Here is an 18,112-nt window from a genome sequence, read left to right as displayed (position 1 = left end):
GTAATTTCTTTACAGTCTTCACTTTTCTGATGACAAAGGTTTTGCACAGCATGAGTCTTTAAACTCATTTCAGCTCACTCTACCACTAAGGCAGCTAATGAGAACAATGGGTTCCCTGACTACCTGGTGAAGTGGCAGGGCTTGCCTTACTCTGACTGCACCTGGGAAGATGGCGAACTCATCTCCCGAAAATTCCAAAAACACATTGACGAGTATCATGCTAGAAACAAGTCACAGAGAATTCCAACCAAACTTTGCAAGGTAAGGTAATCCCAGCTTGTTGATCGTGACTTAACCCTTTAACAGGCAAGTAGCAGTTCATTGAAGGGAAAAAAATGGTTTGGGAAGTGGTTTACTAAGGCGTGTGTGTCATGGCGCTAAGCTCATTCGAAGAAGCCATGCAGCATCTGTGTACATATTACCTTGCCCGCAAGGTAGTAACATGATTCACCAGGCTCGGGGCACTTCGGGGGGTGTCCGCCGAGTTCAGAGCAAGAGCAACGATGAGGTAATGTCTGAAAAAATCCTACCGTTGACAGAAAATATGAATAATATAGAGGGGTAATTAACAGGTTTAAAATACCCCCAAAATTAAAATTTTTTAAACCAATGTTCTGCAGAAATGGTTTTCTTCAGTTGGCATAGAAACGTAATCATTCTTTTATAGTTCCTTTTCATGTATCCTTTAATGTTTGTCAGTCAGATTTGCCACATTTTTATCTTCTCAGTGTTATGTTTTGTACACTGAGAAATTTCCATACAAAGCACCATGCATTAGGGAGGTATTTTAGTTGCTGTTCATTGGTGTCAAAAGCAGATAATACACATATCTGTTATGGAAGTGAAAACAACATTTTGTCATCTCCTTTTATGGTTTTATTGTGGATCTCCATGGCTAAAATCTGATTGTGATGATATCCTTTTAACAGGTATTAAAGGTCCGTCCCAAATTCCAGCCTCTGAAGTACCAGCCATCTTATTTGGGAGGTGCAGAGAAGCTGGAACTGCGGGATTATCAGCTGGATGGTCTCAACTGGCAAGTCCAGTCCTGGTCTAAGTAAGTAATACTTCCACTAGTGAGTACACAGAAAGCATGATGCGACTTTAACTTAGGTGTTGAGTGTGAAAATGTGCTGGAACCAGCTCTGATGGCTCAGTTGGTAGGGTGTCCGTATCGGAGATGGGTGAAATAGACCACAAATTACTGTTCCCTTGACTGTTTCTGGGACAGTGGTTAAACAAGTCAGGGAGTTCAAATTTCTTGGTTTTATGTTTAACGAAAAGCTAAATTGGACGTCACACATAGATTGTATTGTCTCGAGGAATCTAGGTATATTAAACAACATAAGGGACTCGGGGAATGAAAAAAACACTTTTTATCCTTCATTATTCTTTGATCTACCCTTATTTTTCATACGGGAATATTTTGTGGGCAACCACGTAAGAGTCTCACTTGCAACCTCTGCAAATATTGCAAAAATGCGCTGTTCGAATTGTGATTATGTCTAGGTCCCTAGAACACACAAAGCCACTTTTTTGTACTCTTGAAATTTTGCCCTTATCTGAATTGAACATTTTTTCTACTAATATGATATTGCATAATTTTTTTTATCACCCCAAAGTGTAACCACCTAGCTTTAATAATTACATTATTAAAAACATTGACATATGTCACTATGGCACAACACGTCGGCCATTAGATCTGTATCGAGCCCCCTTTAAAAGTAATATGTTTTATCGTTCACTTAAAGTAGCTGGCCCTCGGGAATGGAACAAACTCCCTGGAACAACCAATACTTGCGCAATATTGAGTCAATTTCCTTATTCAAATCTAAACTGAAATCGTATATGCTGCAGCACTTATTCAACCATTTAGTCTAACGCACAATAATATGCTTGATAGTCGTTACTATAAGCATCTGTATATATTATTTATTTATTTTTTTTTTTCACAAGAACAGATAATCACGATGTTTATAATCACAATAGTTCACATGCCTGTATTATATACAAATTGTATATTAATGGGATAGAGCAAGCTCTATGGAGCTTTATTCCTGCCAGTATGTTTCTGTATGTTTATATGAATCTTATGTTTTGTATATTATATTGGTGAATAAACAAACAAACAATGCTTACATTTGTTTTGTCCTCGTGTTTTGCTTGTTAAGAGGCAACAGTGTGATACTGGCAGATGAGATGGGACTTGGGAAGACAATCCAGACCATAGCCTTCCTCTCCTACTTGTTCAACAGTCATCAGTTGTACGGTCCCTCTATCATCGTTGTGCCGCTGTCCACAGTGGTGGCCTGGCAGAGGGAGTTTGAGATGTGGGCACCAGAGATGAACATCATCATTTACTTAGGGGACATCACCAGTAGAAATATGGTAGGTTCCTGCTGTGTTCTGTTACAGTCTGAATGATCATCCATATTCTGTGTAAACCATACAAGTTCATTGGTCAATCAGTGTAATCTTTTGTTTGTTCTTATGACCCGCTCATGCAGTAATGAATATCTAGAATGCTACGTCACAGGAGATCTGGGATCAAACCCGGGTCAGGTCATACCAAAGAATAAAAGTGCTACTTCCGCATTTGGTGCTCAGCATTGAGGTGAGAGCAAGGAAAGAAGACTGGTAAGCCTGTTTTCAATATAATGTGACTGGGCGGGGTGTTATGTCTGTGAATCTGCACCAGTGCTCCATTACCCCACCACTGCTCCGTTTACCTTCATCAACACGTCTGGCATGATATTGATATATCATTCTTTTCTTTTTTTTCGTGCAGATACGAGATTATGAATGGTGTCACCCTGGTAACAAGAGGTTAAAGTTCAATGTGATAGTCACAACCTATGAAATTCTTCTCAAGGACAAGGTATGAATAATGCTCTGTAGCAGGTAACAATCTTTGAGAATATCAGGCCTGCAGTTTAAGCATTCAGCTCATCTGTCTTACAGGAAAGGTGTTTTGGTTGTGGCCAGACCATTTTCACTGTCATAGCTTTTTGGACTTAGAATAAGATCTGTTTGGCTATTAAGAATTAAAAAGAATTGATTTGAAACTTCATCAGGTGGCATGTAGTAAAGATCTCCTGTAAGTGTAAGAGTTTCATATGACATAAATTGTGGGAAAAATTCTTGTCAGAGGACGATGCCTGATATGATCCAGCTTGTTAGACTTTCCATCTTGATTATAAATATACGGGTTTGAACCGAGAAAAAATGTTTTAAGTGTATTTTTCTGTTTACTAGTCTTTCTTGGGTGGTGTCCAGTGGGCGGTATTAGCGGTAGATGAAGCTCATCGCCTGAAGAATGATGACTCGCTATTGTACAAGAGTCTGAAGGACTTTGACACCAACCATCGGCTGCTCATTACCGGCACGCCACTGCAAAACTCTCTGAAGGAACTCTGGTCACTCCTCCACTTCATCATGCCACAAAAGTAAATATGTGTAATTTTTGTTATCAACTTCTTTAAATGATACATGAAATGCTTTGGGTTTATTACTTAATGTTCATATTATCATGTGTAATAACATGTAACAGTACCAGCAAACAAAGTTTCTTTTCATATATCCTTAAAGATCACCACATACAGGTCTTTATTGTTCAGATTTTAAAGACGAAGTGAAATTTTTTTAAGCAGTAGAACATTCATTATGCACATATATTTTGCTTTTGCCTGTCTAGATGTTAATCCAATATGTAAGATAGTTAAGCTTCATAACCTGTAAGAATTTACCCATAATAGTGTTCTGACTTATGGCCTAACCAAAAGCAATAAGTCAACACACCAATCAATCAATACTGACTTTTACTTGTTTGTTGACTACAGGTTCGACTCCTGGTCAGAGTTTGAAGAAAAACACTCAGCTGCTGATAAGACAGGATTTTCAGCCCTTCATAAAGAGCTGGAGCCGTTTCTTCTCAGACGAGTCAAGAAAGACGTGGAAAAGTCACTACCTGCGAAGGTTAGTGTTTACATGTAGATCATTGACTGACAACATTCCTTGTTTTATATGGCATCTTGCCTGTAATCTACAAGTTCATAGCTTTTGAGATTGCATGTGCCTATCCAGTGTTGTTTAAATTTCAACAAGTTTCAGGACAAGTGGCCCCTGAGGTTATTGTGTAGGTGTGCCTACAGGGACATTTGTATGTACACATACAGGATATATGGTTACCACTGTTGATATTTACTCTTTCAGGTGGAACAGATTCTTAGGGTAGAGATGTCAAACATCCAAAAAAACTACTACAAGTAAGTCTCCTTCTCTGACATAGTCATAACCCTAAACCTCAATGTCTTTTTATTTATTCCTGTATGATTATGGTACAGAGGAGTGATTGTGGCTATTAAATTGTCAAAACATGGTCTGTATGGTTCATGAAGCTGAATTTAAAATCCTGACTTTTTTATTTTATTGTGATTGTGCTTCTGTTTTCAGGTGGATCTTGACGAAAAATTACAAGGCTTTAAGTAAAGGAGTGAAGGGCAGCATAAGTGGCTTTATCAACATAGTGATGGAGCTGAAGAAATGCTGTAACCACGCCAGCTTAGTGCGGCCCCCTGATGGTGCTGTTAATGGGGATTTGCTACAGGTAACAAACTATTAGAACACAGAAAAGGAAACAACATTATACATCTGGGCCACTGAACGGTGAGAATGTCTCACTACTTCGGCTACAGCTTAAAATGTGATTTGTTAAGTAGCTGGTGAATGGAGCTGGTTTTCTTTGGGTGCTCTGGTTTTGATCACTAGTAAACCTGGCTTGGATACAGCATTAAACATGGAGCAAATACTTGTAAATATGGTCTGTATTATGTGTAATTCTTGTTAAGTTTGTTGTTTGGTTCTTATTATAACCATTGACCAAGTGTATTTGTAACCATGTTTTGTTTTATGCTTCTCACCATATCCAATGACCAAGTGTATCTGTAACAATGTTTTGTTGTATGTTTCTCACCATAAGCAATGACCAAGTGTATCTGTAACCATGTTTTGTTGTATGTTTCTCACCATAACCATCGAACAAGTGTATCTGTAACCATGTTTTGTTGTGTGTTTCTCACCATAATTATCGAACAAGTGTATCTGTAACTATGTTTTGTTGTATGTTTTTCACCATAACCAATCACCATGTTTTGTTGTATGTTTCTCACCATAACCAATGACCAAGTGTATCTGTAACCATGTTTTATGGTATGTTTCTTAGACGTTAATCCGAGGCAGTGGTAAGCTGATATTACTGGACAAGCTGTTATGTCGCCTGAAGGAGACTGGCCACAGAGTGCTGATTTTCTCACAGATGGTCCGCATGCTGGACATTTTGGCCGACTACCTACAGCTGAGGCATTTCCCATTCCAGGTAACATGCTGCTGTTGGCATAGGCAAACAGTCTTCTTCTTGGCTGTGTATATTAAATAAAATTATAATTTTTAAATGATAGTTTGATGCCAACATTTACCTTAAAAACTTCGTAAAAATCGAAGATTAGAAAATTAACTTAATGTAATACAGACCTTGTTTTTGTTTTTTCACAGAGACTCGATGGGTCTATCCGTGGAGAGTTGAGAAAACAAGCTCTAGACCATTTCAATGCTGAAGGCTCCCAGGTGAGTGCTAGCTCACATGAGATGAAAGAGAGAGAAAGGAAAAGAAAGAAATAATCCAAATTGTCATACCGCCAGAAGTAGCCTTGATGTGTTTGATCTGATTGGCAAATAAAGATTTAAATGAGTGCTGTTGACTAAGAAGATTGAGCTTTCAGAGTTATGAAGCTCTTTTTGTTGTATTTTAATAGAAGGGTTGGTGGCCTGGTATCTTGAATTATACCAGTAAGCTCATATTTTAGACTCCCAACTTCACCTATCACAGTTTTATTAAAGTGTTATCATTCATTATTTTGAAAGATCAGTTTGGTTTTTTTGTACTGTTACAATACTACTTCTTTTGTGTGCTTGTATAGGCATGTCCAAAAAGCACTGCTTTCCCCCCTGCAACGTACATACACTTAACGGTAACTACTTCCACACCCTGACAAGCAGAAATGTATAAATTTAGTAAATACGTTGAGATTTGAAGATCTTTGTTTTGATTGCCGAGTGTTCTATATTTGTGTTCAGGATTTTTGTTTCCTGCTGTCCACACGTGCTGGTGGTCTGGGTGTGAACCTGGCCACAGCAGATACTGTGATCATCTTTGACAGTGACTGGAATCCCCAGAATGATCTTCAGGCCCAGGCTAGAGCTCACAGGATTGGGCAGAAGAACCAGGTGAATACATACATGGGATCTACTGTCACTTCTGGAATTTAAGGCCATGCAAAGAAAATCAGTTACCTGGATATGAATGAACTAAACCCTATGGCCTAACAAAAATCAGTTAAATTTTGCTCAAAGTTGACACTTTGAGAATAGGTGTTGTGCAATTTGGCCTTGCTGATTTTACCACCAAATAAATTTATGACATTAGTATGCGGTGAAGAATTTCACGTAAGATTGGAAAATTGCTGATCAGTATTTGAACTGTTGATTTAGGTGAGCGTGTACCGCCTGGTAACAAAGAGCAGTGTGGAGGAGGACATTGTGGAGAGAGCCAAGAGGAAGATGGTGTTAGATCACCTGGTCATACAGAGGATGGACACCACGGGTAGAACGGTCCTTAACAGAGGAAATGTCCCAGGCAGGTGAGTGACTACATTCGTCAGGGAGGTTTGTTTTATCTTCACATTCCGTGAAGGTTTAAATTATAATAAAATGATAGGAACTTGTCACAGTGCTAAGGTGCTTACCTCCCAACCTCAAGGCTCTTCGACAAAGAATTTAGAGATTCCCTGCTCTCAAAAAGACTTTTTGTCTTGCATCTGTATGGCCGCAATGTCTTTACCTCTCCTGAGAAAATTTGTCTTGGTAACTTGCCAATGTTTGGTGGTTTATTCTGGGCAGCCAGGTTTCCTCCACCTATAATTTGTGGAGTGCAGCTGTATGGTGCTAAACAACAAACCAGTAAAGTTATTGTGTATTTCCATTGGTGATATGCATTACCCCTATCCAAGTTTTTAATACCATGAAGACTAGTCAAAATAGTTTATGAATTTTGTGCAGCTTTACAAAAGTCATCTCATGGCATGTGAGCATGACTGTTTCTTAGGTAAAATGTTTTCCTACTTGTGAGTATGTGCAGTTGTTCGTAATAAGTGCCCTCAGATCAGATATACATTAACAGACCAGAAGCATATGTACGAGGCATTGCTGTTTCATAATGTGGTGATATTGAATGTTTCCTCTGTCTACAGCAATAGCACACCGTTCAACAAAGAAGAGCTGGCTGCCATTCTCAAGTTTGGAGCTGAAGATCTCTTCAAGGAAACTGATGCTGAGGAGGAAGAACCCCAGGTACACATCGCTTGTTTGTTGTTTGGCATTGTAAACAGGGTTCGTATGGGGCCTGGACAGTAAGTTTTCCGGGCCATGAAAAGCCTGGAAAATCTTTTTTTTTTTGCGGTTTTACTGGCAAATCTTTGAAATAGATTACCAGCTTGGGACAAGTGCTGTGGACTGATTCGTAGACAGTTTTCTTGACTTGCTCTTATACTGTTGGATAAATGGCACACTACATAGTATGCTGACTTTCTTTTAGAGATATTCCATCATCTTCAAAATTACTTAATGCCAGATCATTTCACATTGCTTAAAGCTTGTAGATATAAGTGTAGAATATTAATTCAAAGTAGTGTGAAAAATGTGAATTTTGAGTCTGAAAAATATGAAATCGGAGTTAATCAAACTGTGTGTACCTAATTAATTTTTGTATCCTAATTTTTGCTCAGATGTGATGGAAATATGGTTTTATGAAGGTACTTTTGAATGCGTGTGTTCCATTTTAACTGTGGTTTAGGATGTGTCCATAAATTGAATTCTGTTTGCCTCTGTAGGTGGATATTGATGAAATATTGACAAGGGCTGAGACCAGGGATACAGAACCATCTATGGTGGGAGATGAGCTACTATCACAGTTTAAGGTGAAAAAATACATCACTATACTCAGTATCCACTGACACGATCTGGTTTGGTTCAGTTAAAACCAAGACTTTAAATATTGGATTATCATCAATTTGGAACACTCCGTTCTGCAAGGTTTCAGTTTACTAGATAAAAATCTTATACTGTGTCACTATTCACACTTTGGGTCCATTAAATTTTGTCCTGAGCGGCATTGTGTTGATGAAGCATACATCCTGTTACCTGTCTTCCATGCATCCAGGTGGTGAGCTTTGATAATATGGAAGAAGAGGAAGAGGAGGAGGAAGAAGTCGAGGAAAATGACAATGTGGAAGATACAGGTTTGTTTTCTGTCAGTATGGAAGATACAGGTGTGTTATCTGTCAGTATGGGAGATACAGGTGGTTTACCTGTCAGTATTGGAGATACTTGTGGGTTATCTGTCTGTAGGGAAGATACAGGTGTGTTATCTGTCAGTATGGGAGATACTTGTGGGTTATCTCTCAGTATGGAAGACACCAGTGGGTTACGTGTCATTATGGAAAATACAGGTGGATTAGATGTCAATATGGAAGATAAAGGTGTGTTGTCTGTCAGTATGGAAAATACAGGTGGCTTAAGTGTCAGTATGGAAGATACAGGTGTGTTGTCTGTCAGTATGGAAGATACAGGTGTGTTTTCTGTCAGTATGGAAGAAACAGGTGAGTTAGATGTCATATGGAAGATACAGGTGGGTTAGATGTCAATCTGGAAGATACGGGTGGTTTATCTGTCAGTATGGAAGATACAGGTGGGTTAGATGTCAATATGGAAAATACAGGTGGGTTAGATGTCAATATGGAAGATACAAGTGGGTTAGACGTGAGTATGGAAGATACAGATGGGTTATCTGTCAGCATGGAAGATACAGATGGGTTACCTGTCAGTATGGGAGATTGTCATCTGACTTACTATAGAGAGAACAACTTTCAGATTTCTAATAATTTAGAAAGACGTATGGTGTAAATTATTCATGCATTTGTTTACAGTTGGAAAGGAATGGGACCAGATTATACCAGAAGATGAGAGGAAGAAAGTTGAGGAAGAGGAGAGACAACACCAGCTGATAAACCTGCACCTTCCTCCCCGCAGTCGGAAAACCATACAACAGGTAACCCTAGCAGTGCTAAACACCAGAGGTGCTTGGCTGTAGGAGCTGTGACTGATAAACTTTGTATAAAGATGCTATTACTCAGTAGTGCTAAAAATAATACTCATTATTTCCACGCGATTGACTAAGAGGGTAACATAAGTTTTTTTCATGGAGGTGGAGAGCAATAAGGTTGTGAGTTTACCAGAATTTGTTTTTTTAATTATTTGGGTAAGGAATGTATGGATAAGCCTGACCAAGAACTTCAGTGAATTACATTCACGACAATGGACATTAAATTTTCTGCACATTTGTCATTCTTACGAAAATGTTTCAAATACTGACTTTATAAGCAGGGATCATTATCATATTTTTTTACTTGTGTGTCAATCTCTCGACTCTCCAGTCTGCACTTCTATGTTGATAGTAGAACTATTCCAGACCTAAAAGATACAAAAATCTGACTAAAATGACAAATGTTATTTTGGGGAAAAAACTATTTTGTTCTTTTTGGAAGAAAAATAGATACTGTATGAAAAACTAACTTTATTATCCTTCGCAGGATTATTATCCAATTTTTGCTCCTGTATCAATCTTCTGTGTTTGTACTGAAGCTATTCCATTCCAGTATTCTAGAGCATCCCAAAAGTCTGACTAAGATGGTAAAAGTGAATTTGTCTTTAGGGTGAGGGTTTAATTCAGCTTTGTGCCTGTGTTTAGCTTCAGGGGGAGTACAACTCTGATGAAGATCAGGACAAGAGAAAGAAGAAAGGCAAGGAAAACGAGGACAGCGAGAGTAGTGATGATAACGGGGAGGAGGGAAAGACTCGCCGAAGGGGAAGGCCCAGGACTGTCAACAAGGACAACATCAAGGGCTTTACCATAGCCGAGATCAGACGGTTTGTCAAGAGCTACAAAAAGTTTGGAGCCCCTATGACAAGGTATGAAGGCTGAATGGCAGTGAAGTTTGAGATATCAAGCTCCAGAACACGATTTAAAAGTCAGACTCGGTCAAAATTGTTTATGTCGATTAAAATTTTTATTTTAATACTAAGGCTTACTTGTTGAATGAAAATAAGATAAATGCTGTGTGGTACAAGTAGACGAGGTCTGGGTTATGGAATGAAAATAAGGTACATGTTATTTGGTACAATCTGTAGAATTTTGACGGATGACTCCATGTAAATGCTACATATCAAAGACAACTTGTTCTGTTTGTATACAAATCGCTGCATGAGAAAGCATCTGTATCTTTATACTCCTTCATCAAACTATTAACTGCATGTGGAAATTTAATAAGACAAAAATAGAAACTTGCTGAATATTTTCAGGCTAAGAAAAAACTATGTTCTTTATTCTGGTTTGTAATCCATAAGAAAAGTCCTGATCACAGCTGCTGTTTTCATCATTTGTCAGACTGGATGCCATAGCGTGTGATGCTGAGCTCCAGGAGAAGTCTGCGGCTGACCTGAGGCACATCGCTGAGATTCTGAAGACTCGTTGTGACGAGGCGATGAAGGAATACAAGGCCAAACTAGAGGAAGATCCCAACTTTGAGGGTAAGCACCGGCTCACATTCTCTACACCGGCAGTGGAGAATTTTGGTAAGAGAGGAGGATGATACGTACCCAAGAGTTATCCACCGCTGTATATAGTTTACTCGTTGAGCACCTCCTTAACAATGAAAATATTCAAGAAGTTATAAGTCATTAAGGTCATTACACTGAGTAATTGAAGGAGAAACATCACATATCTGACGAACCCTCTTTCAGTACCTCGGGCCAAGAACTTTTCATCCTTCACTTCTATTTCGTCAACCATGGAAGAAATGTATGATTGTATAGTATGGATTTAATTCTAATTCTGAAAACTATTTTCGAAAAGTGATATTCAGTACACCTCGTTTAAACCATAAGAGGGAGGGGAAAATTGCTAACTTAGTATATTGTGCTAAGTCTTGTCGATTCTTTTTGTGCATGTGTCCATAAAGTGATACGATACAGATATACATTGTGAATGGCCACCTGTCATGCTCGAGTTTTACGTGATCATGTTACTTTGATCAGGGAAGAAGACTCACCGTGGCCCTACATTCAAGATGTCCAGTGTGACAGTCAATGCTGCATCTGTGATAAAAGCGGAAGAGGAGTTACAGCCCTTGGCCACTGCCCTTCCTGCCAATAAACAAGAGAGACAAAAGTAAGTCACTCCTCACAGACATTCTTTTCATTTCTGTCATGGTTGTGGAGAATGTGATCAGGCCTGTCTCACAATTATAGCTGTGTGGATCTTACTCTGGAGAAATGAGATTCTTAGTCTGGAGAAATGAGATTAGGGAAATGTTCTTTGGCTGCATACAACATCAATCAGGTAAAATTTATTTATTTATTTATTTGATTGGTGTTTTACGCCGTACTCAAGAATATTTCACTTATACGACGGCAGCCAGCATTGTGGTGGATGGAAACCGGGCACAGCCCGGGGGGAAACCCACGACCATCCGCAAGTTGCTGGCAGACCTTCCCACTTACGGCCGGAGAGGAAGCCAGCATGAGCTGGACTTGAACTCACAGCGACCGCATTGGTGAGAGGCTCCTGGGTCATTACGCTGCACTAGCGCGCTAACCGACTGAGCCACGGAGGCCCCCAATCAGGTAAAAGATATGATCCATGCTGGCACAGATGGTTATAGCATTGGCTTACCCTTTGACCGTAGAGCTCACATGTTCAAATCCAGCTCTAAACATGAATTAAATAAATGAACAAATCAAATGAGATAGTATCATAACCTCACACTTCGTGGGCAGGCATGTTGCATTGTTGGCCACATCCATTCTCTTTCTTGCTTTAACTCCAGAGACTGGTATGTTTGAGAAAAGCCTGGAAGCTCTGCGTGCCATACTGTATATATTGTGGGAGACAGAGAACGTTTTTATTCAGCTTGACTTCTTTGCGTAAATTGTACATGTAGGACAGATTAAGAGCTTTCTTGCCTTATGTTAACCTACCCTGTGTGTATATTTTAGGTACGAGATCAGTTTCCGGGTAAAGAACGTCCACTGGGACTGCCTGTGGGACTCCTCGGATGACTCCAATTTACTGAAGGGCATATATGAATATGGCATAGGCAACTGGGAGTCCATCAAGATGGACCCAGAGTTCAATCTTCATCAGAAGGTAGGTGTACTTGTCGAGATGCTCACATTTGTCTTACCCTGAGAGTTCTGGGCAAGTTTCTTAGCTTCAACGTTGTGGGATTTTTGAAGTAATTCTGTTCTGAACTGTGCACATGCAATCACATGCATAATTCTCTTACTGCTGACAACTGGTTAAACCATAATCATTTGTTTATTTTTTGTTTTGTTTTTCAGATCCTGCCTGATGGCGAACACAAACCTCAAGCCAAACATTTACAAACCAGGGCAGACTATTTGTTAAAGGTGTTAAAGAAGCATTTGGAATTGGAAAAAGAAGGCATAGTAAGTAAAATTAATTAGTTTGAAACTTCCTTGTCCAAATTTATTTGAAATTATGTCTGAAGTAGTATGTTACCCCTGACATGGTCTAGAATGAGCTTGACAAGGTCAGTTTCAGGTGTAGTTTCCTCTATGATATACACCATTTCCCCATTTTATTCAGTACTACTCTCAATCATAACAGCAGCACAGCAAATAATAACACGCCTCAGTGTTGAGAAAGAGGATTATGCCTTTTGATACAGGTAAAAATATAGATGATGGTTGAGCATTTTAGATTCATGTTATTTGTTTTAGCAACCTGCAACCAAACCAAAGAGACAGAGGAAGCAGAGGAAGATGAAGTCAGCAGCTGAGGTGGATGAGAAGATGTTAGAAGCTCTGGAGGCCGAAAGCAGCTTCAAGGAGGAGACCAATGACAGCTTCCCTGATACCAGCCAGAAGAAGAAGAAGAAAATCAAGGAGGAGAGTGTGGAGAAAGAGGAGATAAAGCCAAAAGAGGAGAAGGAAGAGAAAAAGAAAAAGAAGAAGAAAGAACGGAATGAAGATGAAAAAGAGGCGAAGAAAAAGGACAAAAAGAAAAACAAAGATGAAGAGAAAGCTGCAAGTAGTGCTTTATGTAATTGTTTATCATGTTTAATTGGACATGTGACATAATAAAACAGTTCTGTGGGAGAATTTAGTTTCGTGTTCAGGGTGTCTTTTTTTCTTGATTATGTACCGAAGGTATCTGATGTAAGAGTAAATACTCTAAAAATAGTAAGAAACGTTGCTCTTTTTCTGAATGACACATTCACTCCATATTTTATGTGTCTTGATCTCTACTTTTTTGTGAAACTTTGCTCATTTTTTTTAAACAGTTTTGACTTCTTTTTTGTGAACAGGGGAATACCAAAAACAAGATACCTGGCCCTATGCATTTCACAGCATCATCAGATCCAGTGGCAATAGCAGAAGAGGGAGAAATAGGGAATGAACTGCCCAGTAAGGTGTTCAATGAGGTGAGATCTCTCTTCAGTGCCGTGTGTGATCTCTCTTATTATTGTTACTGCCTGTGGTTTGGAGTCTCCCTTGATGGTTGCGCGAGTCTACCTTGATGGATGCATGAGTCTCCCTTGATGGTTGCATCAATCTTCCTTGATGGTTACATGAGTCTCCCTTGATGGTTCCATTGATTCCATCATAATGCCATTATGTCATACTCACACTTCACAAATAGTGTCACCTGGGGCTTGTCAAAGGTCTTTAGTTCACCCCAGGCCTTTTATGATCATACACTATAGTTCTTAAATCTTTTCGCATCTTTGCAAGGTGTTTTTTTTTAAGCATATGCTGAAGACATTTTTCTGTGTTGACTGATAAAACTATACTTTTTGTGAAGCCCTGAAACTGGCCTATCCAGTCATTGTAGTTTTGTCTATAAAATCAATTCTAAAATGTGCATAAATTGTGCTGAAAGTTGTTCTTTTATATGAAAAAGGCTGAAGAATTAGGGTAAGAGGAAAATTCTGAAGTGTGGTGATTAAGCAACAAAAACATAAAAATTTCCATATTCTGGTTTCAAGTGTAAAGAGAAGATGCGTCCAGTAAAGAGAGCCCTGAAGCAGCTGTACAATCCGGACGAAGGTTTATCAGAGAGAGAACAGATTGAGCACACCCGAAAGTGCCTGCTGAAGATCGGGGACAGAATCACAGCCTGCCTGGCTGTTTACAACGACCCTGAGGTCATCAAAGAATGGAGGAGGTAAGGGGTGTAATAAAAGACTGCTGTACATGACTGATGTGTAATGTCAGAGCCATGTCATGTTCTTGTATGACCAATAGTAACCAACCACTTTGTGGGATTATAAATTTTTGATCATCTGTTTCATATTGTGTACTGATAATCTTTACCACATGCAGACTAGCTGGATGAATACTGACGTCTCCCAAAATTGAATTCTCATTGTTTAAATGCGTAACCATTATGCCCTCTGTAATAGTTGTCCTCACCTTTGTGTTTTTGTTGTCGTTGCAGCCATCTGTGGAACTTTGTCTCCAAGTTTACGGAGTTTGATGCCAAAAAGCTGCACCGTCTGTATAAACATGCTGTCAGGAAGAGGGAAGATTTGGAAGGCCAGATTGAAGTGAGTAAATTTGATCATTTTCTGATCTGATGGCCTAATGGTTTGAGTGTCTGCCTCAAAGCCGATAGATGCGGGATCAAACCTGGGTCTGGTCTTACAAAGACTTTAAAAGTGGTACTTGTTGCTGCCTAACTTCGCACGCACTCAGCACTGAGAGGCTAGAGCAAGGACACAGGACTGGTTGGCCTGTTGTCTGTGACTTGGTGAGGTGTCTTGTCTTGTGTCTTCAGCATGATACTTCAGTGACGGCAGCATTTTTGCGGCCTGGACTTGCCCTGCCACAAGGAGACACAGTATATGTACACACACCTAATGACTTCTCGTCATCATATGACTGAAAAATTGAGAAGTACGACGTTAAACCCCAAGCATTCATTCATTATTCTGAGAGTTTTGCTACTTCTAATGACAACACGATATGGTGAAAATGCATGTATGAGCAAGGATATGACAAAACGTGGTAAAGTTGTAAGAATCACTTTGTGTGTACTCCTGATGCAGCATCTCGTATCGTAAAAGATACTCCAGGCCATACCAATTTAATTTGTCGTTTCATATCTTGAAATCTTTTTTCAATGTAGCTGAAGGCTATGAAAATAAAACTAAAACTTAAATTAATAGTTTTCAGTAAAAATCATCAATTTTTAGGGAATATAGACTATCCGAGTAATTTTTTCTGTTTAAAACACATTTACATGATCAGGAAGCCTTGAAACAACTGGAAAATCATAAAATCATCAAAACTTTAACAAAAAAAAACGTGGATTTTCAACCCATAAAACACAAAATTTGGTGTTGCCTTAGGCTGTATATTTTCAAGTTAAATTTATTCAGTTTTCATTCCGTTAATGTTAGCAAGGTTTCACTGAATGAAGTCCTGAATGAAGATTAATGAAAATAAAGTAAGACACTTTGACAAAAAAGTATTATTACAGCAAATCACCTATAATTTCATGAAATTTTCACTAATTAATCACCTTGCTGTAGGTGCTGTATTAATTAGAAATAATTACCATCTTTGATAACAGGCTCAAACTCCCTTAAGTCGTACACCGACGTCTGTATCAGGAGAGCATAATAAGAAGTATAAACGCCACAGAGAGGATAAACAGCAGTCCTCACACAGGAAGAGGGTTCAGAGGAACAGCGAGGGGGACAGTCATGACGGGTGAGGGTGAGGCACGGCTGCTACAAGTCCTGTCTTTAGTCTTACAAAAGATTTGTCAGCTTAGACTCTGTTATGAAGTGGCTCTGAAATATGGAATGCAACTCAGTTTTGGAATTTGACTTTATTTGGAATACAACTCAATCTCAGTGAACAGCAGAGATCATTTGCCGTGGAGAATTACAAGGGCCTTTTTAGGAAAAGTCAAAACTTAAATCTTCTTCATGGAATAAAATATTTTAAGCTGGATGCTCAAACTTTCTTAGAATGTTTGCAAATTTGGTGCATTATTTAAAAGTTAAATTTGGATGATAATTTTAGGCACAAGCCTAAAGTCTCTTTGTAAAATCTCTTTTTGAAGTGGACACCTGAATACTGTTTTTTAACATGCTGACAATGAAGTGAAACACCAGAATTCATGAAGCTTTTAGACCTATCTAAATGCTCAATTTCTTTAGAGATACATGATCAGTTGTCCTGATTACTTTCACAGAATGGAAGTCTGTGTAATGTTTCTAATGTGTCAAGTATAGTTACGAAGGTTTTTGATTGATAAGATTAAAAAGGTGTGTCATATATCTCATTTATTTAGCAGTTGCCTCTTCCTTAGAAATGCCTACTTAATGTAAAAGCTCTCCATATGTATATGAATGAAGAAGATATATGTGTGCATGTGTTTGCTGTCCTCCCACTGATGCCATTGCTAAAAAGCTAACCAATACTGTTGTCTCTTCAGCTCTATGAGTAATGGTCCACGTCACTTTGGAGGGATGTCTCACAATCCTGCATTTCGTAATGTGGGCCGAGAAGGTAGAGGAGAGGCCGCGTCCAGCTCCTCTGACCGCTGGTCTCACGCCAGTCCTCTGGCCAGAGCTGACCACCACAGGTCGAGGTAATTACATGTACAGCCTTGGCAAAGAGCTAGATGTTGCATGTAACTTAATTTAACTAAGAAGAACTGTTGCTGGATTCTTCAGGTAAAGTGTTGGTCTCACTTGTGCTGATCAATCATTGCCAATGACGTGGCGTGGACAAATTTAGCTCATACTGGTTTGGCTGCACCTAAATGCCTGAGGTATGGTGTAGTCTGCGGTGAGGTATGGTGTAGCCTAGGGTGAGGTATGGTGTAGCCTAGGGTGAGGTATGGTGTAGCCTAGGGTGAGGTATGGTGTAGCCTGGGGTGAGGTATGGTGTAGCCTAAGGTGAGGTATGGTGTAGCCTAGGGTGAGGTATGGTGTAGCCTGGGGTGAGGTATGCTGGTTTATTCCACCTTTATGCCCAACTGCTGGCTTATAAAATGTTCTTGAATACGATGTGAAACACTGAGCATATCAAAACACTAAATTTTTTGTTGTCCCTAATGATGTACATTTCTAAAATAAAAAAAAAATTGGCTTGAACAAGGTGATAGTTCATTTTAAAGAAATCCATTTTGCACATAAAATGGTTGAGTCTTATTTGCTCTCTTTGGTTTCAGGTTTGAGGGAAACAACTTTGGCCGTGCCCAACAAGAGTCTCATCGTAGTTATTATGGTAATGAGTATAAGCATTCTAACCACGGGGAATCACAACAAAGGTATTGCCATTTTCCAGTCTTTCACTCTAGATTGCGCCTAGGATATCTCTTTGTTGGTCAAGGCCCATTTTACCCAAGCTTAATAATAACTAATTAATAATACCTTGATTTTTAGATAAATTGCCATTAATTGTTCTCCACAATACAGGTTTGGACTGACCCTGTAGCAGAATATTTTAATGATGTTGAAAACAAGGCATAGGCAGGGGATTACACGCGTGACAGATTTTGGCAAATGTTTCTTGGTTGCTCGCAGTAATTTTAAAACTTTTGCTAAAAATGTTAATGCGTTCAAACTGACATTGTTTTTCAGCCATGAACTTGATTAGAGCGAAACCTGTCAGTGCATAGATTTGTTTGTCTGTTTAAAATATTTTTAAAAGCTTTGCATTTTACCCACTTACAAGGGGATAGTGAATTACGGTTCTTTTTCAGATATAACCATGACCGGCGAGACCAGCACAGCAGGGGAGAGCATTATCACAGAGAATATGGGGGATCTGGGATGGGCGGGTATTCACATTATCGTCATGGACGACCAGATCACCGTGGAGACCACAGAACAGAGCACCATAGATCTGACCCTAGGCATGAGCATAGCCAGTACAAGAGAGACAGGTACACATGTAC

General features: G+C 39.2%; 1 protein-coding gene across 1 annotated transcript in view; it reads left to right on the top strand.

The window, feature by feature from the left end:
• Window positions 1–18,112, top strand: part of LOC135473630 (chromodomain-helicase-DNA-binding protein 1-like) — a 30,809-nt gene that overhangs the window by 9,406 nt on the left and 3,291 nt on the right. Inside the window, 30 exon segments of the mRNA XM_064753491.1 lie at window positions 74–261; window positions 930–1,057; window positions 2,172–2,388; window positions 2,789–2,878; window positions 3,256–3,446; window positions 3,840–3,975; window positions 4,213–4,265; window positions 4,453–4,606; window positions 5,222–5,374; window positions 5,551–5,622; window positions 6,133–6,282; window positions 6,547–6,695; window positions 7,305–7,404; window positions 7,944–8,030; window positions 8,273–8,351; window positions 9,039–9,160; window positions 9,860–10,080; window positions 10,556–10,698; window positions 11,206–11,338; window positions 12,166–12,316; window positions 12,511–12,618; window positions 12,913–13,214; window positions 13,216–13,234; window positions 13,500–13,616; window positions 14,181–14,359; window positions 14,633–14,741; window positions 15,770–15,909; window positions 16,643–16,798; window positions 17,384–17,482; window positions 17,918–18,100. Coding sequence (XP_064609561.1) covers window positions 74–261; window positions 930–1,057; window positions 2,172–2,388; window positions 2,789–2,878; window positions 3,256–3,446; window positions 3,840–3,975; window positions 4,213–4,265; window positions 4,453–4,606; window positions 5,222–5,374; window positions 5,551–5,622; window positions 6,133–6,282; window positions 6,547–6,695; window positions 7,305–7,404; window positions 7,944–8,030; window positions 8,273–8,351; window positions 9,039–9,160; window positions 9,860–10,080; window positions 10,556–10,698; window positions 11,206–11,338; window positions 12,166–12,316; window positions 12,511–12,618; window positions 12,913–13,214; window positions 13,216–13,234; window positions 13,500–13,616; window positions 14,181–14,359; window positions 14,633–14,741; window positions 15,770–15,909; window positions 16,643–16,798; window positions 17,384–17,482; window positions 17,918–18,100 — 4,129 coding nt within the window.

Source organism: Liolophura sinensis, chromosome 8 (assembly GCF_032854445.1).
Source record: "Liolophura sinensis isolate JHLJ2023 chromosome 8, CUHK_Ljap_v2, whole genome shotgun sequence".
Classification (NCBI taxonomy): Eukaryota; Metazoa; Mollusca; class Polyplacophora; order Chitonida; family Chitonidae; genus Liolophura; species Liolophura sinensis.
The sequence above is the reverse complement of the archived record's forward strand: the minus strand, read 5'-3'. Positions and strand labels throughout refer to the sequence as shown.